The sequence below is a fragment of the Lepisosteus oculatus genome, chromosome 11 (genome assembly GCF_040954835.1).
Source record: "Lepisosteus oculatus isolate fLepOcu1 chromosome 11, fLepOcu1.hap2, whole genome shotgun sequence".
NCBI classification, from domain to species: Eukaryota; Metazoa; Chordata; class Actinopteri; order Semionotiformes; family Lepisosteidae; genus Lepisosteus; species Lepisosteus oculatus.
Window position 1 is genome coordinate 25,410,698 of NC_090706.1, and position 20,992 is coordinate 25,431,689.

The 20,992-nt window shown below is 35.6% G+C and overlaps 2 protein-coding genes across 9 annotated transcripts in view; one reads left to right on the forward strand and one right to left on the reverse strand.

The window, feature by feature from the left end:
- nr3c1 (nuclear receptor subfamily 3, group C, member 1 (glucocorticoid receptor)) overlaps positions 1 to 14,178 on the forward strand; it is a 71,691-nt gene extending 57,513 nt beyond the window's left edge. For all 5 annotated transcript variants that reach the window (XM_015349456.2, XM_015349458.2, XM_015349455.2 and 2 more), the window contains 6 exons: positions 3,216 to 3,332; positions 5,690 to 5,968; positions 6,793 to 6,937; positions 7,146 to 7,276; positions 8,246 to 8,403; positions 8,601 to 14,178. In XM_015349456.2, the coding sequence (XP_015204942.1) occupies positions 3,216 to 3,332; positions 5,690 to 5,968; positions 6,793 to 6,937; positions 7,146 to 7,276; positions 8,246 to 8,403; positions 8,601 to 8,753 (983 nt within the window). In that variant the 3' untranslated portion in view covers positions 8,754 to 14,178. The remainder of the gene's footprint in view (positions 1 to 3,215; positions 3,333 to 5,689; positions 5,969 to 6,792; positions 6,938 to 7,145; positions 7,277 to 8,245; positions 8,404 to 8,600) is intronic.
- A 681-nt stretch (positions 14,179 to 14,859) lies between these two features.
- LOC102697225 (rho GTPase-activating protein 26) overlaps positions 14,860 to 20,992 on the reverse strand; it is an 82,903-nt gene continuing 76,770 nt past the window's right edge. For 2 of the 4 annotated variants that reach the window (XM_015349451.2, XM_015349453.2), the window contains 2 exons: positions 19,982 to 20,073; positions 14,860 to 18,706 (listed from right to left, as the gene is read on the reverse strand). In XM_015349451.2, coding sequence (XP_015204937.1) covers positions 18,618 to 18,706; positions 19,982 to 20,073 — 181 coding nt within the window. In that variant the 3' untranslated portion in view covers positions 14,860 to 18,617. The remainder of the gene's footprint in view (positions 18,707 to 19,981; positions 20,074 to 20,992) is intronic. The other 2 variants (XR_011191157.1, XR_011191158.1) reach the window with 1 other exon arrangement.

Below are 20,992 nucleotides of genomic sequence, written 5' to 3' on the forward strand. Positions count from 1 at the left end.
TATAAAAAATAGTTCAAGAGTTATAATATATATATGGAAGACAAAAAAGGAAAACCTGAAAATTCACAGACAATGGAGCTTTTAAGAGACCAGTTGTGGTTCAAAATGAAAGTTTCATTTTCAGTTAATTCTGATTCACTGTAATTATCTGAAGTGGTAGTCCCCACTACTTACCCCCTTCTGCTGAATCAAAAATCCCACTCCCTCATTTGGTAAGCACTCTGAAGCAAAACAAATATTTCTCATATTTTACACCTCAAAGTGAACTTTGATTCAGTTTGCAACTTAAAGCAACTTCTCTCCAAACAAAATAAAAGATGTGTGACTCTCTAAGGAGCTGTCAGTTATCAGGTTTTTATGTCTAACTTGCAGTATATCTCATTTCCTTGAAAACCAATTAGAAATGCAGTTTGCTTTTTAATTTTTCCCAATTTACATTTTAGGCTTAAAAGGCAATGAAACCAAAAATATTGAAACCATTTAAGTTTTTTTTTATAGAAACCCACCCGGTTAGGAATCACTGATTACTTCTTTTGATCTAAACTTATTAAGACTCCAGTATTGGCCAGTGAATCTGAAGCCAGTGCTCTGTTGATACTGCATGCACAGCAGTGTCTTTAAGGAGAAGGTTGTGTAAATTGGAGGAAAGACACGTCAGTCTCTGACGTCAATACACACTTGAAGGAGCCACTGTTTTGCAGGGAGAGCCCTGTGTGAATAATGACAGGCCTTTTCTCCTCGGCAGCACTTGACCCAATCTGCTCCATTGTTTAGGACATTCTGGCCAGAAACAGCTGGTGACATGGCTCCACCCGTGACATCTGGGCCATAGATCTCCACTTGCACTCGGAAAGAGAACCTTTGCGGACTACACTATGTCAGTCATGATACTTAAAACCCTAATGTAATGGAGCTTTAAAAAACTTGTCTTCTCAACATTTACTCCACAGGGTGAAAAATGTAAACCTTCAATCTACTCTGAGCCTGGAAAATTTAATCCAGCCTCAAAATAGTTGGAGTAATCTTGGAAATACAGTCTTTCATTAACTTTTCCTGGCACACATCTATATGGTCTGAGTTGTTCATTAATTGAAAGATAGTTTTCAGTTGCTCAGAGAATAAACAGTCCAAAATGTTAATATGGACGATTTATCTTGACTTTCTTAACTAATCTCATTTCAGTATAAACGTTATTAAAGTAAAACACACAGACATGCACATTAATTTAGTTTTAAACCTCAACTAGTGATTGTCTTCGTTCACTCAAATGGATACAAAAGTCAGAATAAATTAAATTCCAGGTAATTCTTAAAACAAATGCAGCAATTCCTGAACAAAAAGAACACTGCAGGAACCTCACCTAGTATGTTTACAATCGTAAGACAGCTGCATTTTCTGGAATAATGTAGTTTATCTATTATCTTCATTTTTTCTCCATATGCATTCCTTCTGCACAGTGTAATTCACAGCAATTCTGATTCACTTTCTTAGTAAATTTATAGACTTAGTCTGTAAGAGCTCTTCTCATTGGGTGTCAGTGTCACTTTTGACTGGTTGGTATACAAGAGAAGATTGAAGTCTCTGGGATCTTAAAACCTCTTTTTATCGTGTGCTTAACCACAGAGATTAATCCGCCTTACGTTAGTAACCAGAAGGAAGAGGTCAGGAACCTGCAGTGGGGGCGATGACAGCAAGGAGCATGTTTATTTAAAAAATGTATGTCAGTCTGAACCTTTGATAATGAACAGTGTAGACATTTGTCTCGGCACTTTCGCTTCGACCATGTGTTTCACATTTTTATTTTTTTTTAAATGACACTTGGCAGTCAATCCTTCAAAGAGCCGTTAAGGTTCTTGCCCATTTCCTCCAGCAGGCTGTTCAAATAGTGTCATCCTGAAGCAGTAAATGTTCTACAAGGGGAAACATACACTCATTTTATTAGCAGCAGGGAAAAACATTGCAGTTGCTCATAAAACATCCTTTTTGATTGTAAATGAATGAAATAGAAAATCGTTTTATCGTTTAATCCGTTTACCTCTGACTTTATTCCCCCTAGAGCTGTGATATTGAGCGATAAAGGGAGAAATCAGTTAGGCTTACATGTTTCCTGTAGCAGAACAAAATGTAATAATACTGTGAACTGGCAGAAGATTAGCAAGAGCTGTGATTGTAGGTAGACATGGGTCTCTGTGACATGTTCATGTGCTTTACAAACTGGCATGGTTAAATATCCTACATTGTCTCACTATAAAAGGCACTGCTTCAAGGTAACCAGAGTGTATTATGTGATAATAACTTACTGTGTCCCAAATGTACAGATGTGGTTTTCTTGGCTGTGTACTCTCAGAAAGGATGGTTTGTTGTCTTTTCTCAGTTTAATATAGTACTGTATACTTGGGATTGGTATGCTGACTAGACCAGGAATCATTCCACTATGCATAGTTTCCTTTCATTGTTGAATTTGAACTTGAGGTCCACTGTGTGACAAACAAAATGACTTTTATAGATCATCCTGAGAACATCTGCTTTAGCTGAAGTCATGGATGTAATTGCTAATCTCTCATAATGCAAAAGAGCTAATTCTGGTTTTCAAAAGTGTTCCTGTTTTAATGGTTTATTTTGTTGATTACGTAAAGAACTTATCCATCTGTTTTCTGAAAGAGATTATAATATTGCCTTCGACAACATGGCTGGGTATCTTGTTCCAGAATCTCACAATGCTTTGTTGTAATCCATCGAAAGTCCCTTTTCTTTTAACTGCATTTCCCTTTGAAACAAAGGGTAGTGGACTCCAAAATGTATAGCTGATGTTACATCTCAAGATAAAAAGGTTTACTTTTGTACTGTATAAATGAATGGATTCATGCTTTGTCCTTTTGCTATTTAAAAAGATTTTGTTCCTAACCTCAAGTCTCTAGAAAGTTAACCTATGGTCCTTGTAAATACGTTTTGCTCATTTTGTTGTTGATAATCCTCTGATTATTTTTCGTTCAATTATTTTTTTCCTAAGAAATCTTTCATATGCAGTGCTTTTACTGTAGCAACTCAAGATGTAAAATGATAGTCTTGTTAGTAACCAAGGAATCTGGTAATCTTAAGAAGTCAAAGTTTGAGGTATTTGTCCCTGAGAGAGAAGTGTAATAAAATCACAAGTGGTAATGGCAGGGATGCTGGACAATCTTTTAACTCTTGTGTTGATACTGCTCTTTTCCTAGGGCAACACAATTATCTGTGTGCGGGAAGAAATGACTGCATCATTGACAAGATTCGCAGGAAGAACTGTCCAGCGTGCAGGTTCCGTAAATGTCTGCAGGCTGGAATGAATTTAGAAGGTAAGCATTTTGTATTACATGACGTGCTAAATGCAAATAAATGTTCTCCAGTGAGTTACATGTACAGCTTGTCCAATAACATGCAACAGTCGGGAATTTTCCACTATTCACTACCATAAAGAAAGTAGACTGGATAAAGTGTGAAATCTTCCCAGGACAGTGATTTGAGCTGGTGTTCAAATGAGAGTGTCCACTCTAAATGCCCCGCTGAGGTGTGCTTTGCAGCATTTAATCTGGTTCCAAACCAGGGGTCCTCAAAAACTGTCAAGAGTGTCCCCAAAACCATGGAAGAAAAAGATAGCTACTTCTAAACCCATTTCCTTAAATTTAACTCTTAATGTTTTTGTAATAATTATGTTTTAATTTAGAAATAAGAAGTCTTTAAACCTCCAATTTTAATGAAGTCTCAGCAGGAGAACAAACTTTTAAGGTTAAGTTTCCCAAATTTAATGATTTCTTAAATTTCCTTGCAGCTTTTTTTCATTTGTGGGTGCATGTAGAAGAATGATAGGTTAGGGGTTTACTTTGCTATTAACGTGAATTATTGCCTCTAATCGTAACTATTTGTGTCACTGAAGCTAATGTAAGAGAATTATAATTGTCATCCAGAGTCCATCATAATGTTCAATGACTAACGGAACCTACTTTGAAACATAATCTCACCTTCATCATCATCTTTTTCCTTTCTGTGTAACAGTGGTTTTGTCGTCATCTAATGCATATTTTATTTCAGGAATACACAGCACACTGTTGGCAGGAAACCCTGTTAACAAAACTTAATATGGAATTATGGGCATGAAACCTAAAATGAAGTAGTTGTGTTCAAGAATATTTTTTACATTATTTCTTGTACTGAAGAATATAAAATTGTGACATCTTATTTGTAGAGATCAAGAAACAAAAAACACTATCAGCAGAGAACTATACCCTGAGTTCTGTCAGCAAAGCTTTTAGTTACCATAGAAACCTTAATGGAGGAGGTTAAAAAAATCACTAAAGGCTGTCGAATGCAAACGGATTTGATATTAACCTCTTAACCTCGGAAAGACAACAAACAAAAGCAAAGGTGAAAACCAAGGGTCACCTCTTTTTAAACCCACAAGAAGCCATAATGCTGAGAACATGAATGACATTTTCCCGTTTGAAGGAGCAAAATAAGAACTGAAATGTTAGAACCCTAAAACTGGAAAAAATAGTGATCTCACAGCACTCTCTCTTAATTTGCATTTCATAAAGATGAAGAATTTTAATGTAAAGCCAAATTATCATGAACCTTTGTGATGTTGAGGAACAACAGTCTATATTACAGCAGGTTGAGTATGACGATTGTTTTAGCAAAAGCACATTAAAGAAGTTACTCTTGTGCAGTATTCTTAATTGTTTATTTAACTATTTTTAGAAAGGGATTTTAATCATTGTGTGACAGGAAAGCATAGTGAAACAAGTAATCTGTTGAGAGCATTTTAAAATCTGCATTTCTCTTCTGTGAGATGGTGAAGTCTTGGAGATAAGAGTTTTAATTTCTGTAATGAGAATACTTGCTTTCTTGTGAATCTGATTTAGCTTTTGTAATGCCAGTTCAAAAAGCAACAGCAAAGTGGTAAAGTACTTTGAGTGATTCTTTTCTGATTTGCAGGATGTTTGGCAAGAGGAAAAAAAATCCTCAAGAATAAAAATTTCTCAAGTATGATAAAAATCAAATAGAATAGGTTGAATATGTGGTAGAAAGCAAACTGCATTTTTAAATAACTTCTAATAGTAATAACTTCTTTTGTTTCTGGTAATACAGTGTCAATTGTGACAGGATAACATCTATACTGTGTTTTCAAAATGTCTTTCTAAAAGAGTTGTTAGTATATTCAGAATCTACTTATGAAGTGCTTTCATATATCTTTACATACATTACATACAGTGCTACTGTAGGATTACATTGGCACAAAATCATTTGAGTTATATATGAGCATGAGTGTGTTATTATAAGTAAATATACTGCATTAGAATACAATATTTTATTAAAAATGACATGTTCTGCCTTTTACAGTATGCGTTTAGTAAATTAATTTTAGAATGCATTGCAGAGTCGCATTGCTGAGGTGGGAAAATCAAGATATATCAGATACAGCCTGAATGTCAGCTTTGTGCTCTACAAGCTGTTGTCTAGGTCATCTAGTGTTTTGAGAGAGCTTCATTGGACCAAGTATCTAGAATTTGTCCGATATCTAAGGTTGCAGATTGGAACATTATCTGGTTCCTTTTTTTGTTTTCCTTTTCCTAATCAAAACTGAACTGCCAAATACCAGACATGGACAGAAAAAGAAGCCGCATTAATTCATGTTTTGTGTGTTTTGGGATTTCAGCGAGGAAAACGAAGAAGCTGAACAGGTTGAAGGGTCCTGGGAGAGCAGTTGAGCAGCCAGTTTCACTTCCCGATGAGCAAACGCGAGCAGTGGTTCCCAAATCCATGCCCCAGCTCATCCCGACCATGCTGTCTCTGCTGAAGGCCATAGAGCCAGAAATCATTTATTCGGGATATGACAGCACCATCCCAGACACCTCCACACGGCTCATGAGCACCCTAAACAGTCTAGGAGGAAGGCAAGTTGTCTCAGCTGTAAAATGGGCAAAGGCTCTCCCAGGTGAGTTCATGAGTCTTATCGAAGATTTTCCAGTACTGTATTTGGGGCTTTTGAACTTTGCATTTGTCACTTATGGAAACAGTAAGACACAGAGTGCATTTGAGCATGGAACAAATACACTTCCCAAAGAGAAACGTAATTCAGCTGACAGACTGCTGCACATCAGGTTTCAGACAGGCTTGAAAAAACTCATATCTGCAAATGGCAGCCAATCCCTTTGTTTTTCTCTTATATGGGAGAAGTTATACATGAAAAATTAGTTTTTCATGGAGTGAAAAGTATTGTACGCCATGAATTTTTGCCACATTTTCTTTAGTCATCTGTAATACAATCCCAAATGGTAATTAACAATATGTTGATTCTGAGCAAAGGCAAGCAGGACACAGCTGCAAGACAGCTGAGAAGTGACCTTACCGTATTTCTTTGTTTGTCCAGAAAAGGCATAAAGTGGAGGATGGCCAATAAAATTCACTGCATGCAAGTTCTGTTCACTTTCAGCAAGCCTATTCGGTCTGACCTCAGTGGTTTGTTTAGGTTTGCTTACGTTTATGTGCTCAGGTGTGCCTGGTCTGGCTGAGCAAAAATGTTATCCAAATACTTCAATTCAAATTAGTGCTCCATTTTTCCATTCCTCCCCATTAGCTCTTCATATTTTTTATTATTCCTTGTTTTCAGGAGACAGTTATTCTCAAGAAGTAGTTGAGATGCAATAGAGTAAGATTATTATTTTGAAAAATTTATATTTTTTGGGAAGAGGGGATTGTGTAATATTACACTGGGAAAAGGTTACTAAACCAAGACTCTCCCTGTCTCTTCTTGGCTAGGATTTAGAAACCTGCATCTTGATGACCAGATGACTCTGCTGCAGTGTTCCTGGATGTTCCTCATGTCATTTGGGCTGGGATGGAGGTCCTACCAGCAGTCCAATGGCAGCATGCTATGTTTTGCACCAGACCTGGTGATTAATGAGTAAGTGCTTTCAAACTTTTTTGTCTTTTTATGCAAATCACTCAAACATAACAAGGAAAGCTGGTTCTTCTTTTGTGCTGCAGTTGGAAATCAGTTAATTTAATGAATCGCACTGATGTAATACTGTATGCGTCTGATTTTGTAGCAGAAAAGGAAAAAAACTTATATTGTGAGGATATTTTCCCATTTTTATTTGTTATTTTTGCAGAGAGAGAATGAAGTTACCATACATGTCTGAACAGTGCGAACAGATGCTGAAGATTTCAAATGAGTTCGTGAGGCTTCAGGTTTCCTATGATGAATATCTCTGCATGAAAGTTCTACTGCTACTCAGCACAGGTAGGAGATTTGAGGGGTTGTTATATTTCATGATATGACGGGTTTCTTAAGTTTGCCCCAAAAAACGTCAGTTATAACTTTCAGTTTAGACAATGTCAATATAGCATTAGACATAAGCTAACATGCATTAAATAGTAGGGATCCCTGTGTTGAAGTGTCTGTGAGTATTGTAGAGTACTGCATTTTGATTTTTTTTTTTAATTTAGAAAGTATTCTGCCCTCCATAATCGTCAGTTTATGTCATTGTAGACTCAACCTCTTACGCATTGAACCTTTAATTCATATTCGTATTTTCAAGGTGCAGTTGACATACGATGTACAGCATGATGTTTTTTTTTAATACTTTCTCATCTCCGCTTTTCAATTTACTTTCAGTGAATGTTGTTCATTCTGACATTCGTTAATTGCCTCTGCAAAATTACTAGGCTTCCTTAGTGTTCATGTCATTATCACAGAGCAGAACAGTTCTCACTTCAAATATTTAGTGAATCTGTCTTTGTTGTCTTGTTCGACTTTAAATGATGAAATTTAGTGGGCCAGAATGCTTTCTCTTCTGTTGCATTAAAGGTTCATTTAATTATGAGGATGATTCTGCTGCTTCTTACTTCTTTAAGGCATACATTTTCATGTTTGAGAGAAAACGTTTACAGAAGTTATAAAAATGTGGCTGCAGCAAAGCATCTCGAATGATTACATCAAGGAATGATTATTGCATCAAAGGAATATGTTACCAAGTACTATTTTTTTTTCACTTGAAGTGAATGTGTCCCAATGCTTATGGTCACTTGAAATCTCTGGGTTCAGCCTAATGTATGTTTTGTTAGTGTTATATGATTAAATATGTGCACGGAATAACAGTACATTCAGTATATTACATATATAAAGTCAGAATCTGTAACTCTTAAATATGCTACATGCTCTGTTCTGCTTTGCTAGTTAGCTTTTAATTTGTGATATCTACCTTTCTAGTTCCTAAAACTGGGTTGAGGAGTCAGAGCATCTTTGATGAGATCCGGATGTCCTACATCAAGGAACTGGGAAAAGCCATTGTCAAGCGTGAGGAGAACTCCAGCCAAAACTGGCAGAGGTTTTATCAACTGACGAAACTCCTTGACTCCATGCATGAGGTGAGTTGAAAATAAAAAAAAAGCTTGGATTGATAAGCCCTTGACAAAGACACAGACTGAAGGCCAGATCTTCACTTTGTAACTTTCCGCCAGCTATTAGTTATTTGTTTGGCAGACTGTTTAATGACTACCGATACCAACGGTCCTTTTTTGTTTCAAAGTGCAGAAGAATAAACATTTTATTTTTTGTTCTGCAGTTGGTGGGTGGACTCTTGAACTTCTGCTTCTACACCTTTCTGAACAAATCTTTGTGTGTGGAGTTTCCAGAGATGCTGTCTGAGATCATCAGCAATCAATTACCAAAATTCAGAGCTGGGAGTGTGAAGCCACTGCTCTTTCATCAAAAGTGACTGCCTTATCGCATGAAAGAAGATGCCTTAAATTATTCAAGCTGATATTGCTTTCCCTCAAATTGTCAGGTATTTGAGAAAGAGGTATTATCCCATTTAAAAAGATTGTTGAAACAGTATGCAAAGTATGAAAGTTTTTTTTTCAGAGGGCCAAGTGAGTCTGATAAATGCAGGGAGATTGACAAGGAGGAAAAGCAAAACAACTTTAGAATTTAATCATTTGGGTTTTTTTTTGCTTATAAACTGCTTAATTACACAACGTTAAATTGGCCAGGAAAGAAAAAATCTTGTACTTTTTTTAAAGAATATTTTATACAGTTAGAAATTGATTTTATGCATGCAAACAGCTAAAGGTTTACAAATGTATATCAGTAAAAAGGGAAAAGATGTGCCTTTTTTAGCTTTGCTGTCTGATTTTAGCCATTTTTGTAAAAGTCCAAGGCAAGTATTTTGCATACGCAATGATTAAACTTAATCTTAATTGTATGTATTTTTATATTACTTGCACTGGCAATTTCCTTTTTTTTAAAATAGCCATGTTCGTGTTTTTTCTGAAGTGGGCAGCTCAAAAATCCTCTGAAGTGTGAACTAAAATTAAGTGTTCCTTAAGAACGTGGCGTGAAAATTCCCATAGTAGTAGTTCCGTGTTGATTTCAAAACATTGTTGTACTTAAGTTAGAGCTTTTATTTTTTAAATGCAATTTCAGCACTTACAGTATCTGTTAAGATCTGCTTTTTAAATAAAACAATCATTTAATATAACACACTTTCAGGAAACAATTGTTTGCTGTAACAAAAAGAAATCAGATGTATATGTGATCAGTTATAAACCCTTGCCATCTTAACTCATTACCTTACCTGTCCATTTTCTGCATCTGCCAATGTGCAAAAGAGGCTCTAAAACAAAACTTTACTGATAGTAGTTCTGAAATCTGTACAAAATAAATTTTGTGAAGAAATTCACATTGCAATGTTAACAGACCAAAAGTTTATTAATATAATATCAGATATGAGAAAAATCCCTTTGTTTGAGTTCTCCCTTGTCAGCTATGATCAATGTAGAAAATGACTTTACATTTTAGAGTGCAAGTTAGCATAGAAGTAGGTCTCCTTGTTTTAATAGAAGTCTCGATTGCTAAGTAAAGAAAACTGGAGCAGTTGCCCCCAAGTAATTAAGTTATTTTAGTAACACAAAACGAACTATGAATCACAAAACAACTATATTTAGTTGCCTAATACAGGATTCATATTGTATGTGGTGTTTTGTTCTTCTCAGTGAAGATCAGTGCACCATGTCAGTTAATGGAGGTTTTAAGGGCCGGTTTATGTTCTATTGCTTAACCATCACTGGAGAGCAGAGTGTTCACAACTCAACCTACAGTAGTTTTTGCCAGCATTTACTAAGCTTGAAAATGATTGTCACTAGCTGTGTTCCTGGAACCAGATCAGCTGAACTTTGGTCTAGTCAGTAATCTTGTTACTGGGTGATAGTGGAGGTTTCCACAGTTCTGGATAGCATTGGAGAGATATTATGGTCCACCCACCAAAATTAGTGCAGAATCATCATAGGATGATTGCTGCTGGAGGGGTCTTTAATGTTGTTGCCAATATCTTTGTTGTATAGCTATATATTTATATATAAATATATATTAAAAAATATATATTTACACCAACTGTAAAGCACTTTGAGATCCTACTTTTAAAGGAGCTATATAAAATCAAGTTTATTATTATAATTCTTATTATTATTATAAACGTGCTATCATCAGATGTTCTCGTATGCATTTATGCTGCATTATGCAATTTAGAAAGATGGCATTTCTAGCTTCTAATGGTCTGACAGTGCCTGTGTTGAGTTGACTGATATAATTACTGCTAATTGCGTTTATATAGTGCTTTTCATTCCAAAGAAATGTGTAATTACAAACACAATATAAATAAATGATTTAACAGAATTCTGTATATATATACAGTATATATTCACGTCTGTCCCATCTAGTGATCTGATAACTATGTGAAGTACAGCTGTTTAAAATGTCAATGTATTACAGAACTACAGTACAGAAGCACTTAGATGTAAACTTTTTTTATGTACGGTACATATCTTATTTTACTTGGTGATAAACATGTGGCAATATACTTCCATAATATATAGACTGCACTGTCTGTATGCACAGTATGTAGTAAACTATTGTATCCTATAGCAGCAATTTTATTTATCTGCAGCTAATGTAACAACATTTGTAGCTACATTGTAGTGCATATCTACAGTAGAATATATACACAAATGATCAACTTACTGATAGTATCACCTGCCCCACATTTAGTAAAGAATATCCTAAACCCCAAGAATGCAAAGCATTTGGTATTTACAACTTTGAAAACCAAGATTCTAGTTTAATTAGCACTGGGTTTAATTATGCATCTGCTTCGATCAATCACTTCTTACATAAAAGCAAACAAGCATAAGTAAAAAACTATCGATGCGCGTGATCCTCCGCGTTCCTGCTCTGACATCTCTGGAGAACTGCGTGATGGTCAGGGACAGTGATGAGCGAATTTGGCAATAGCAGAGCAACTTGCTCTGGCTGGGTTTCCTGTCCAACAGCATTCAGGCGATGGAATATAAACTGGCCCTTTGTGTCATGCTCACTGCTTTTCACAGCTCCTACTGTAAATTCATTTTTTAGCACATTTGGATTTTGTTTTTGTACAGTATAGGATTTCTTTTTCTGCAATAACAAAGTTTAATTGTGGAATTGATTCCTTACTTAAAAGCTCTAAAAAAAATTCATATCTAGGTAGAAAGTAAAAAATAACAACAAGTGGATAATAATCTCATCTTCTGTACTCTGCCGTTCTGGAACTTCAAAGTGGAATTTGTGTTAGTTTGGCCCTTTATAGTGAGATGTCCCCTTTTTATTCTTTGTGTGCCAAACTTTTTTTTTTTACTGTGATTGTCCTAAAAAGTGTTTGTATTTTATTTTGTTCTCTGTCACAGCCCCAGAGGTAACTACGTGCACCTGTCAATTTGAAAAGGATACATCATGAAAGAAATAGTTTTTATTGATATACTAAAATTGGACTTTTGTACCAGCAAAAACAAAGTATACATGGAAATTAAACCGTGTTTTTTATGCCTGTATTTCAATATATATATTTTGACGTGAAGTATTAGATCTTACTTTTGGCCGCTTAATATGTTTGCAACGGATAAAAAAAAATCCTTGGCTTTCTTGTAAAAATATACATTTTAACATACTTGTCACATTTTTGGTCTGTATCAAGAGAATCCAATACAGCTTTTAACAGTTTGTTGAATGAATGAAGAACATTTTTACAATTTAACTTTATTTATTCAAAAGAATAAATAGATATTGAAATGCACAGTATAAGATCATATAGCAAAATGATCAGAATGTAATTTGCAATGGAGCAACAAACATTGATAAGAAAGACTGGGTATTTTAACCAATATTTGCCGGTAGTTTTCACACTATAGAAAATTAGAGATTACTGTAAGATAAGAAACAGATTTAGCCGTGCAGGTAAAGTATATTATATTAAAAATATTACTTTTTTATGTATGATTTTGCTAAAAAATTATCTTCAATGTTTTGAACTACTTACCGCAATATACTCTACCACACATGGTCTAGTTGTCCAAGAGTTGTTTTGTAAAAACAATATCTTCACATTTTAGATGACACTTAGAAAAGCCATTTCTTTTAGCTAATCGATCCACTTTTAAACTTGGTGTAGTCTAATAGGTTTGTATAATTTTGCTTCAGCCACATCAAGGATGAATAAATTGATATTTTTAATTAAAACATCTGAAATTTAAAGTGGACATGAACGGTGATATGAAAATTAGTTCTCTGTAATTTTTACCTTGAATGTTACGAAAAGTGTATTGTGTATCTCACAGTGTGTACATTGCATTTGTATACTTGCTGTACAGAGGGAATAGGTGTCAACAACGTTTAAGAAACGCAAAGAGGGTGAGGTTTTAAGCAAGACGCACATTTGTGTGCACTGTAGTATTGTTGCATTCTTCAGAAATGTCAAAAGCTGTGTTGATGGTCTCATTTTTTTAGCTTAGACCTTCTCTAACTGCAGCTGATCTTTGAAATGGAAAAATGGGTTTGTTATATATTTGGTTATACATATAAACATTTATATACGAATGAATGGTTGTACGTTTCCTGTCTTGTTCGAAAATGTCAGGTCGGTCAGATGTTTTCTTGTGTGCTTTCATTATTTTTGCCCATTCTCCAATGCAATTTTTTTTCAATGCATTCAGGTTACTTTCACATACAGTCTGAAGGTGTAGTCTATTTTTTATTTGGTTCTAATTTGGCAATAATACTAATGCTGTAAATAATGCAAGCAGAATCCTTATTTTTCTGAAGAGTTATTTCTATATAAAAAAGTCTAAAAACAACAAAAAGTCACCTATTGCATCTTTTAAATAGAATACATTTTAATGATTGCTTATTTTAGCTTCTGCATTGTTGTGGTGAAAAGTAAAAAAAAAACATTTTGGTTCTTTAATGTACTATGTTCCATGTTATCAAAAATAACAGTTTAATCCTTGGTTTTTATTCTTCGTTACATGCTAATGTTTTGTTTCGATTTGTGTGGCAAAAGGAAAATGTGATTTTGGACAAATCCATATGAAAATGATTACTATATATTAGAATGATAATTAGTAAGACTTTTCAGTTTTGTTTTACTTGTAAATAAATGTAAATTCTGTATCTTGATGGGGAAAATTTCTAAAAAAAACATGCCATGTTTTAAAATAAAATTAAATGGAAAATATATTTTGTATATTTCAACAACTTTAGTGACCAAAGTCAAAACATTATTTGGGGAATTTTAGAATATACAGTAGCACTCAAGGTAAATATGAAAGTACTTAAAAGTGTAATTGTTTAAGGCTTTGGTCTCTTGTATATTACTGTGAAGTTAACCAATCACTTAGAAAAGGTAAAAACTGTGTGTGAAAGTAATCAACAAACTAGAGCCTGAAAATTTGCACTACCGTAATACTGGTTGAAAAAGTCTATTTTGTATAATATACATGCAACTACTATCTTTAAAAATGATTAAGGGCAGATCATATTTCACTGGTATGGTATATGGCTTTCATTAAAGTCTGTTCTGTTTGTATTTCAATTATGTACATGTAATCCAATGTAAAAAAATGACAATGTCTGTTTTAAAAAGTTTTCTATGACTTCTGACTTCTGTATTATACTTCTTCTGTAGTAAATGTTTATCTTTTCACCTATTTGATTAAATGTTGGGCTGTAAAGTCTTGTTTGTTTGTGGTAATCTTTATACTCACAATAACTGTGAACCACTTACAATTATTCAAGTAACGCTGAATAATCAAATAATAAAATGCACTTTTCAGTTATGGGGCTATTGTTTATTACACTTACTCTAAAACCTGTTCAAAATTGTGCCCTTCAACTGTTTACTGAAGACCGTTTTAAATGTCCTCATTCCTTCACTAAATCCTAAAAACCTACTGTAGATTAGGAACATACTTTTTGAAACTAGAGGGGTTTGTGTGGTAGAGGAGAGCGCTGTGCAACGCTAATGCATTTCCATCTAAAACACACAAGACACCTGGGAACACCAAGATTCCTTAAACATGACACAAATGACTTACAATTTTGACTGCAAAGGTTCTTAAAATTCTTACACCACCAATGGCATATGATTTAAAAAGGTGTTCAATCCTTTTGCTTTATTTTTTTCAGAGATTAAATAGATATTGACATTCACAAATTGAGATCAGAAAGTAAAATCAACAGAATGGAATTTGCGATTATCTTAAATGTGCTTTCCTTCTTTTTTTAGAGTAACCCCACATTTAGGAATGTCTCCTTTACAATAAAATAAAAACATCCTTTCTCAAACAGTTAATGAAAACGTTCAACTGTTTCCATTTACAAACATTTGTCTCTTCAGCAAATCTTATTTTGACCTTTATTGAAATAATGAACTTCAGACAGTGGTGATTTGAACTGAATGATCAAAGGAACTGGACCACATCTGGCATGGGTGGATTAAAGATACCAAAACAGTGGGGTAAATCAGGTAAAAATGTTTTATTCTGCTATGCAATAAATGGCAACCAAAAATATATATACCCATTAAATGGTGAAATGTGTAATATTTACAAAAGACTTTAACAAAAATCAATGCCTTTCGAAAATCCCTTTAAAAACAATTAGAAGGAGGAATGATTTACCATAGGAGCAAATTAGATTCTCTCATTTACAAGTTAATTTGATTTACGGTTTGCAGCTAGCATGTGCAGCTAGAACCCTTGTTCTGAACAATTCAGTGAGGACAAAACAAGAAGCAAAAAACACTTTTGACTGAAAGTGTACCAGATTAAGGTAATAACCCAAACCTTATTTTTAAATGGGAATACATCTCTTTAAACACAAATACTGTATAGACGTACAGTAGGTACTGTGCATTTCCAACAGACCACTGTAGTCAACATACCAGAAAGTATGAGAAGAGTTGCCAGATGTCAGCAAATCCATTTTCTTAAATTATTTCATTAGCAATTAATAATTTAATAACTGCTGGAATAGAATATCGAGGTTCGTCAAATCTGTCGCATAAACTACCTTATGGTTCTGTAGTTAAATGTTAGTCATGAACAGCAATCAACATGACCAGTGAGATCATCTATTGTTCTGTGGTGCATTCAATAACAAAACCCTAAATAAGAACATCGCCTTTTACATTGACTATAAACGGGTGAACAGGAATTTTCCCTACTGGTTAATGAACATGCCAAGTCTTATTCACTGAATATTGTTCAAGTACATTTCTTTATGTTTCAATAGGGGCAGTGCAAATTAAATGTTTTCAGTTTCCCCCTTTAGGGTAGTATTTCATTTGCATTTGTAGTATGAGACACATGGAATTATTCATAAATCTTTAAACACTGTCAGAGTAAAAAAACAAACAGGAAGACATACAAAGCATGATACACTTAAGACACATAAGAGATAAATCCATACAAACGGAGACTGCCGTTGCAGGTTGATTTGCAACAGTAAGCCTTTTGCTCGGAATGCCACCATTGGAAATAAAAAAAAATCTGAACACAGTCTAATGCCTGTAGATGCTTCCGTAATAATGTCTTAAGAACTACAAAGTATCAACCATAATCCACAATCTTGTGCAGGTTTTCAGTCTGAAAGTAAAAGCATGTACTCATGGTTCAAGGTCACATTCCAGCGAAAAACAGACGGCTCAGGGAAAGCAATGTCATGCAACTCGACCATTTCCAGAACAGCTTTCTACATAACTGTCACTCAGTGAATGGTTGGAAGGGAAGAAGCCTATTAAAGGGTGAAGTAATCCCTCCAGACAAGTACCTACTACTATTTTCTTATTGGCACTCTTAAGAAAATTAGTGCCAAACCAACAGCCATTACTCTGGTAGCCATGTAGGTCATACAATTAGATTTAGTTCTGCTTCAAGTATAAAAAGTATGGCTACTGCCACTGGATCTCTTGGCAAAGGTACAGTAAGATTTGTCATCCTATATACATGTCCTTCATCTGGGAGTACTTAAGGCTTCCACCCTTCACTGAACCTGAATTCCCCCCCCAGTGGCAGTGTAATTGTGCATCATCGAATGTTACCGAAATTAGCATTACTCCTTTGCATTAATGCTGCATATGCAGGTTTTGCAATACAAGTCACTCTGTTAAGAGAAACATTAAAAGAAAACAAAAAGGTGGAGAAACTGTATGAGATGATAATGACTTCAGGGGGTTTGTGTTTTCAAAGAACCAGTCAGATTTCGGCAAGGTTGTATTGTTGCCACATCACAAAACAGTTTGATTTCAGATGGTAAACATCCTCCAGTCGTGGGAGAATACCCTTAACCTGCCCACCTCCTGATAAGTGTATTCCTGTAATTATGTACTTTAACGAAAGAAAAGAAGTTCACCACCTTGTAACAAGAAAGGAATGCTGCAGTTCAGAAATCTAATAAGTACTTTAATTTTCCTTGTTAAAATGTTGGAACTCCACCTGTATGACATCATAGGCACTAACATGACTGAAGTATTCTGAGTGAGAGTGAGCTGGAGATATGATGGCCTCTGTAATATATACTGTATACTGTACACATTTCAATACATCAAAAAACTCTATACTTTACACAAACGTTTATAGGTTCTTTAAAATGGAGATATCATATATTCACTCTGATAATAAGTTAGTGTATTTTCCATACAGTGTGTAGGGAATTTCAGGAGAGATGTAAACACAGACCACAAACCAGGAGTGTAAAATGACAACACACATGGTTTCTGTCAAAAACACTGCCAACCAAATTTAAGGATCTTCACATGAATTGATGATGTGTTATTCTTTTCCCATGGTGTCACGTGTACAAGAAACAGAATTAGCTGAAACATGCTTTCTTTAAAAAAACATCTGGTTTGGCTGCCTTTCACATTTGGTTTGACAGGCTCTGACAAGATCTTTTAACCTAGACCAACATTACTAAACAAATATCTGGGTCCTTGAAATTTTCTTTAATGTCCTTTTTCTACTGGCCTTTAATGCTGGTGAAAGCTATAAATCTGAGTTTCTCCATCTCATTGAGAAACAATGTTAAGGCAAGATCAACATTAAAGTTTCTGAAGATTAAAAAGGAGCCACTGATAAGCTAAAACATTAAATTAGTATACTACAAATCTGAAATATATATTTTTTGCTTTAAAAAAGTATTCCTTACCAAATATTGCTTATTTACAATGTTAATTTCATAAACAAACCAAAATAAAAGAAAATAAAGCATTGTCAGGATCCCACCCTGCAGAATATTAATAAAAAAAACGATAAATAAAAAGAGACTGACACCACATGATCTCAAGACCACACTCTTACTATTACACCTTTTTTTTACAAACCCAAGGCTTACATGACTTGCCAAATTTCCCTCAAAGGAAAATAAGAACATAAAACTAGCAAAATGCAACAGTTTGACCAAGATTTGTCAAGAGTTTCTCCTTCTGTCAGGGATGACAGCTCTAGTAGATTCTTCAGTGATGCAGTACTGAGCCACAAGAACAAACCAATCCAAGCAAGCAAAACAGAAAAAGGCTTCAAGATCCAATGAACTGCAAGCTAGCAGTTATGTGAAAAGCCTTCAAAAGTCCACTTCAAGATCCAACATTATACTCTTCCAGTTAACAGCTCAGGTCAGGTCCACAGCTTTTAACATCTTGCATGAACACATTGGGGCTACCCAATAGTTGCATAGGTGTGAGTCTATGTCTGCCCGTCCAGTTTCAGACGGCTTTTCAGCCAACCCTGAAAATCAGGACATCAAAGGGTAAATCTTTTTTTAAAATCTTAGTTCAGGATACAAAAGTCACTCTGTTGTGCTGCTCTAATCCTAGACTTGACCATGTGAAATATGAAAGAAGCCATACTCCCACATCTGATAAATAAGGCCATTGACATATGACAAAGGAGAACTCCTGTGAAGTTCCTCTTCAGCTGATCGGGAGAAAATGGAAATACAGGCACTCCACCCACTAAAGAAGAATCTGAGCCTTCTACAGCATCACCTCCTCAAAGGCAGTGCACATTACTGGATGTGTGCTTGCTCTTTCACACACAGCCTCCCTTCCTCGGCTAGACAGGCAGATATAGCTGCAGACTGGTCCCATTGTGCTTCTTCTATGGGCCAGACCTCCTACAGCAGCATCAGGAGAGGCCAGACCTCTGCTGTTGTGTTCCCTCCTCCACACTGCAGTAAGCACAGTTGAGACAGCAGCAGTGTCAGCTCAATGCTAAGGCTATACAAACTCCACATAGTTCTCCGGTATTAATCCAGTCTTCCCCTCAAGAGTGCCTTCCAACCAGCCCGGCTCACGTGAAGGATGAACTGTGGGGAAAAAAGCATCCCGAGAACAGAGAAAGCTTTCAGATGCAGCCCAGCACAGAACTCAGATCAAACACTTTTCAGCATGCTGGACAGCAGGTTTGTGGTCAGGCCTGTTCTCAATTAGGATAAAAAGGAAACCAATGTCTGGAAAAACGTTTGTTGCTCTCTCACACGAGGCATCTGTTTCTTGAAGAGGTTTGCTTTGATAAATGCGCCTTTTCTCTTTGGTGTCCCAGTGTGGCGACATGCTAACACTGAATCCACTGCTTTGGATGTCAAGCGCAGTGTGCAGTCCATTTAGGACCCGGGTTTAGGATTCTGCCTCCTGTTTTCAGCAAATATAACTGTATACTGTACATGCGGTCAACTACACTGGCACAATCCAGAGCTCCTTCAGTTTCAGCATGCTGCTTCTGTACCACTTTAATAATGTCTTTCCCATAATAATGAGCAGAGGTAACATAGGGAATCATGGCAATTGGCCCAGTGAAGAAGAATATCCATCAATTTTCTAGCCTCTTTATCCAACACATCATGGGGGAGCCAGAGCCTATCCCAGCAAGCAACAGGCACAAACTGGGATACACCCTGGACAGGCACACATACAGAAACAAGCACACACCCATACCGGGGCCAATTTCACAGAAGCCAATCAATCTCCCAGTATGTTTTTGGACTGTGGGAGGAAACTAGAGCACCCAGAGGAATCTCACACAAACACAGGGAGAACATGCAAACTCCACGCAGACAGGACCCCCGGAATTGACCCAGTGCTGTTAACAATTATATACTGTGCCAATATATAATTCTTATGAACATTTACTTTGTTAAGGACTGGAAGCATCTGAACAAAGAAGAGGGGATAATCAATTTGTGGTACAGTAGTTCCATACTCCCACAACCCTCTGGGTAATCAGGTGCCTCCTATTTTTTCTTTTAAATACACTTCCACACAGTTTTCATTTGTATCCTCCGTTTCATGTCTCACTGTACATTTTTTAAAAAGTCCTCTGGGTTGACTCATTTGGTCAATGCCAAATGACAATATATTGTCAAAAAAATAATGATGACCTATAAAGAGAATTCAAAATCTAATGCTGAAATATTAATGGAGAAAGTGAATGCAAATGTAAATGCAGGAACTGAAATATATGCTTGAAATGTGCTACTACACAACAGAGTCTGGAGGTCAATTAGGCACTGAATATTTGTTCATGCAGAAGAAGCCGTTTGACCACTGCTCTTGGCCTTGACACATCTGCCAAGGAAACTCACCATTTTCAAATATGGTGCCCGCCGTGAAAGACAGCTCCGAGTCATGTTCTGCTTTACAGGCATACAGAGCCCGAGCCTTCCGAACTGTTGGGCTGCAAAACCAAAACAGAGACGAAGCTATCTAACACATTTCACATTTTTTGTAATCTCTATATAGAATGAAAAATGCCTGGAAAATAATTCACCAGTAGCTGGAATGTACCAAATGAAACAGCTGGTAACCACACACACAAATTCAATTTTAACAGTATACTGCAGAAATGCCTTCTGGCTCTGTTGTGCTTGGATGTATTGACAGGACTATTAAGCTCCAAAAATACATTTCTTTGTCTAAAGGGAGAACAAGCGAGAAAAGGCTAATCTGAAATACCCAATCTGCACAGCCAGGTTTACTTGAAGTGGCAGAGTGTATTTCAATGTTCTGAAAACATTTGAAGTAACCACTGAGTTTAAATACAGTACAGAACATCATAAGTGTCTATGATCAACCACATAAACAACAAGGTGAATCACTAAGAAATTATACCCTGGAGTGTAAAAATAAAAACTACCAACACTAAAGAGTGAACATAACTTAAAATAAAAGTGCCAATGTGCAATTACAAAATTCTTCATTCAATACAGTATATGATTACAATCATTTCCCACTCAAATTTTATGTCAAAAACAGACACTGGCAGAAAAGAGTCTCTTCTGTAATAAGCAGGTGGCCATTTACATTGCCAAACGTTGTCTTCACATAAACTATAAAGCTAGGTTCTCTTGATGCTCTACTATTATGTTATCTTGAGGTAAATATTCAAGTTTTTGGAACAAAATGCGAAAAATTACAATGCAACACTCAGGTACTGTATGTTCAATATGGAAAATAAATACACTCCACCCTAAAACCCAATTTATGAATTTTTATTATAAAAAGTGTGACTTTTCAAAACTGTTCTGTGTATAGTTTTGTACTAAGAGATTTTTACTACAATAAAAGTGCATCTTTTGTCGCAGAATGGAAGATGC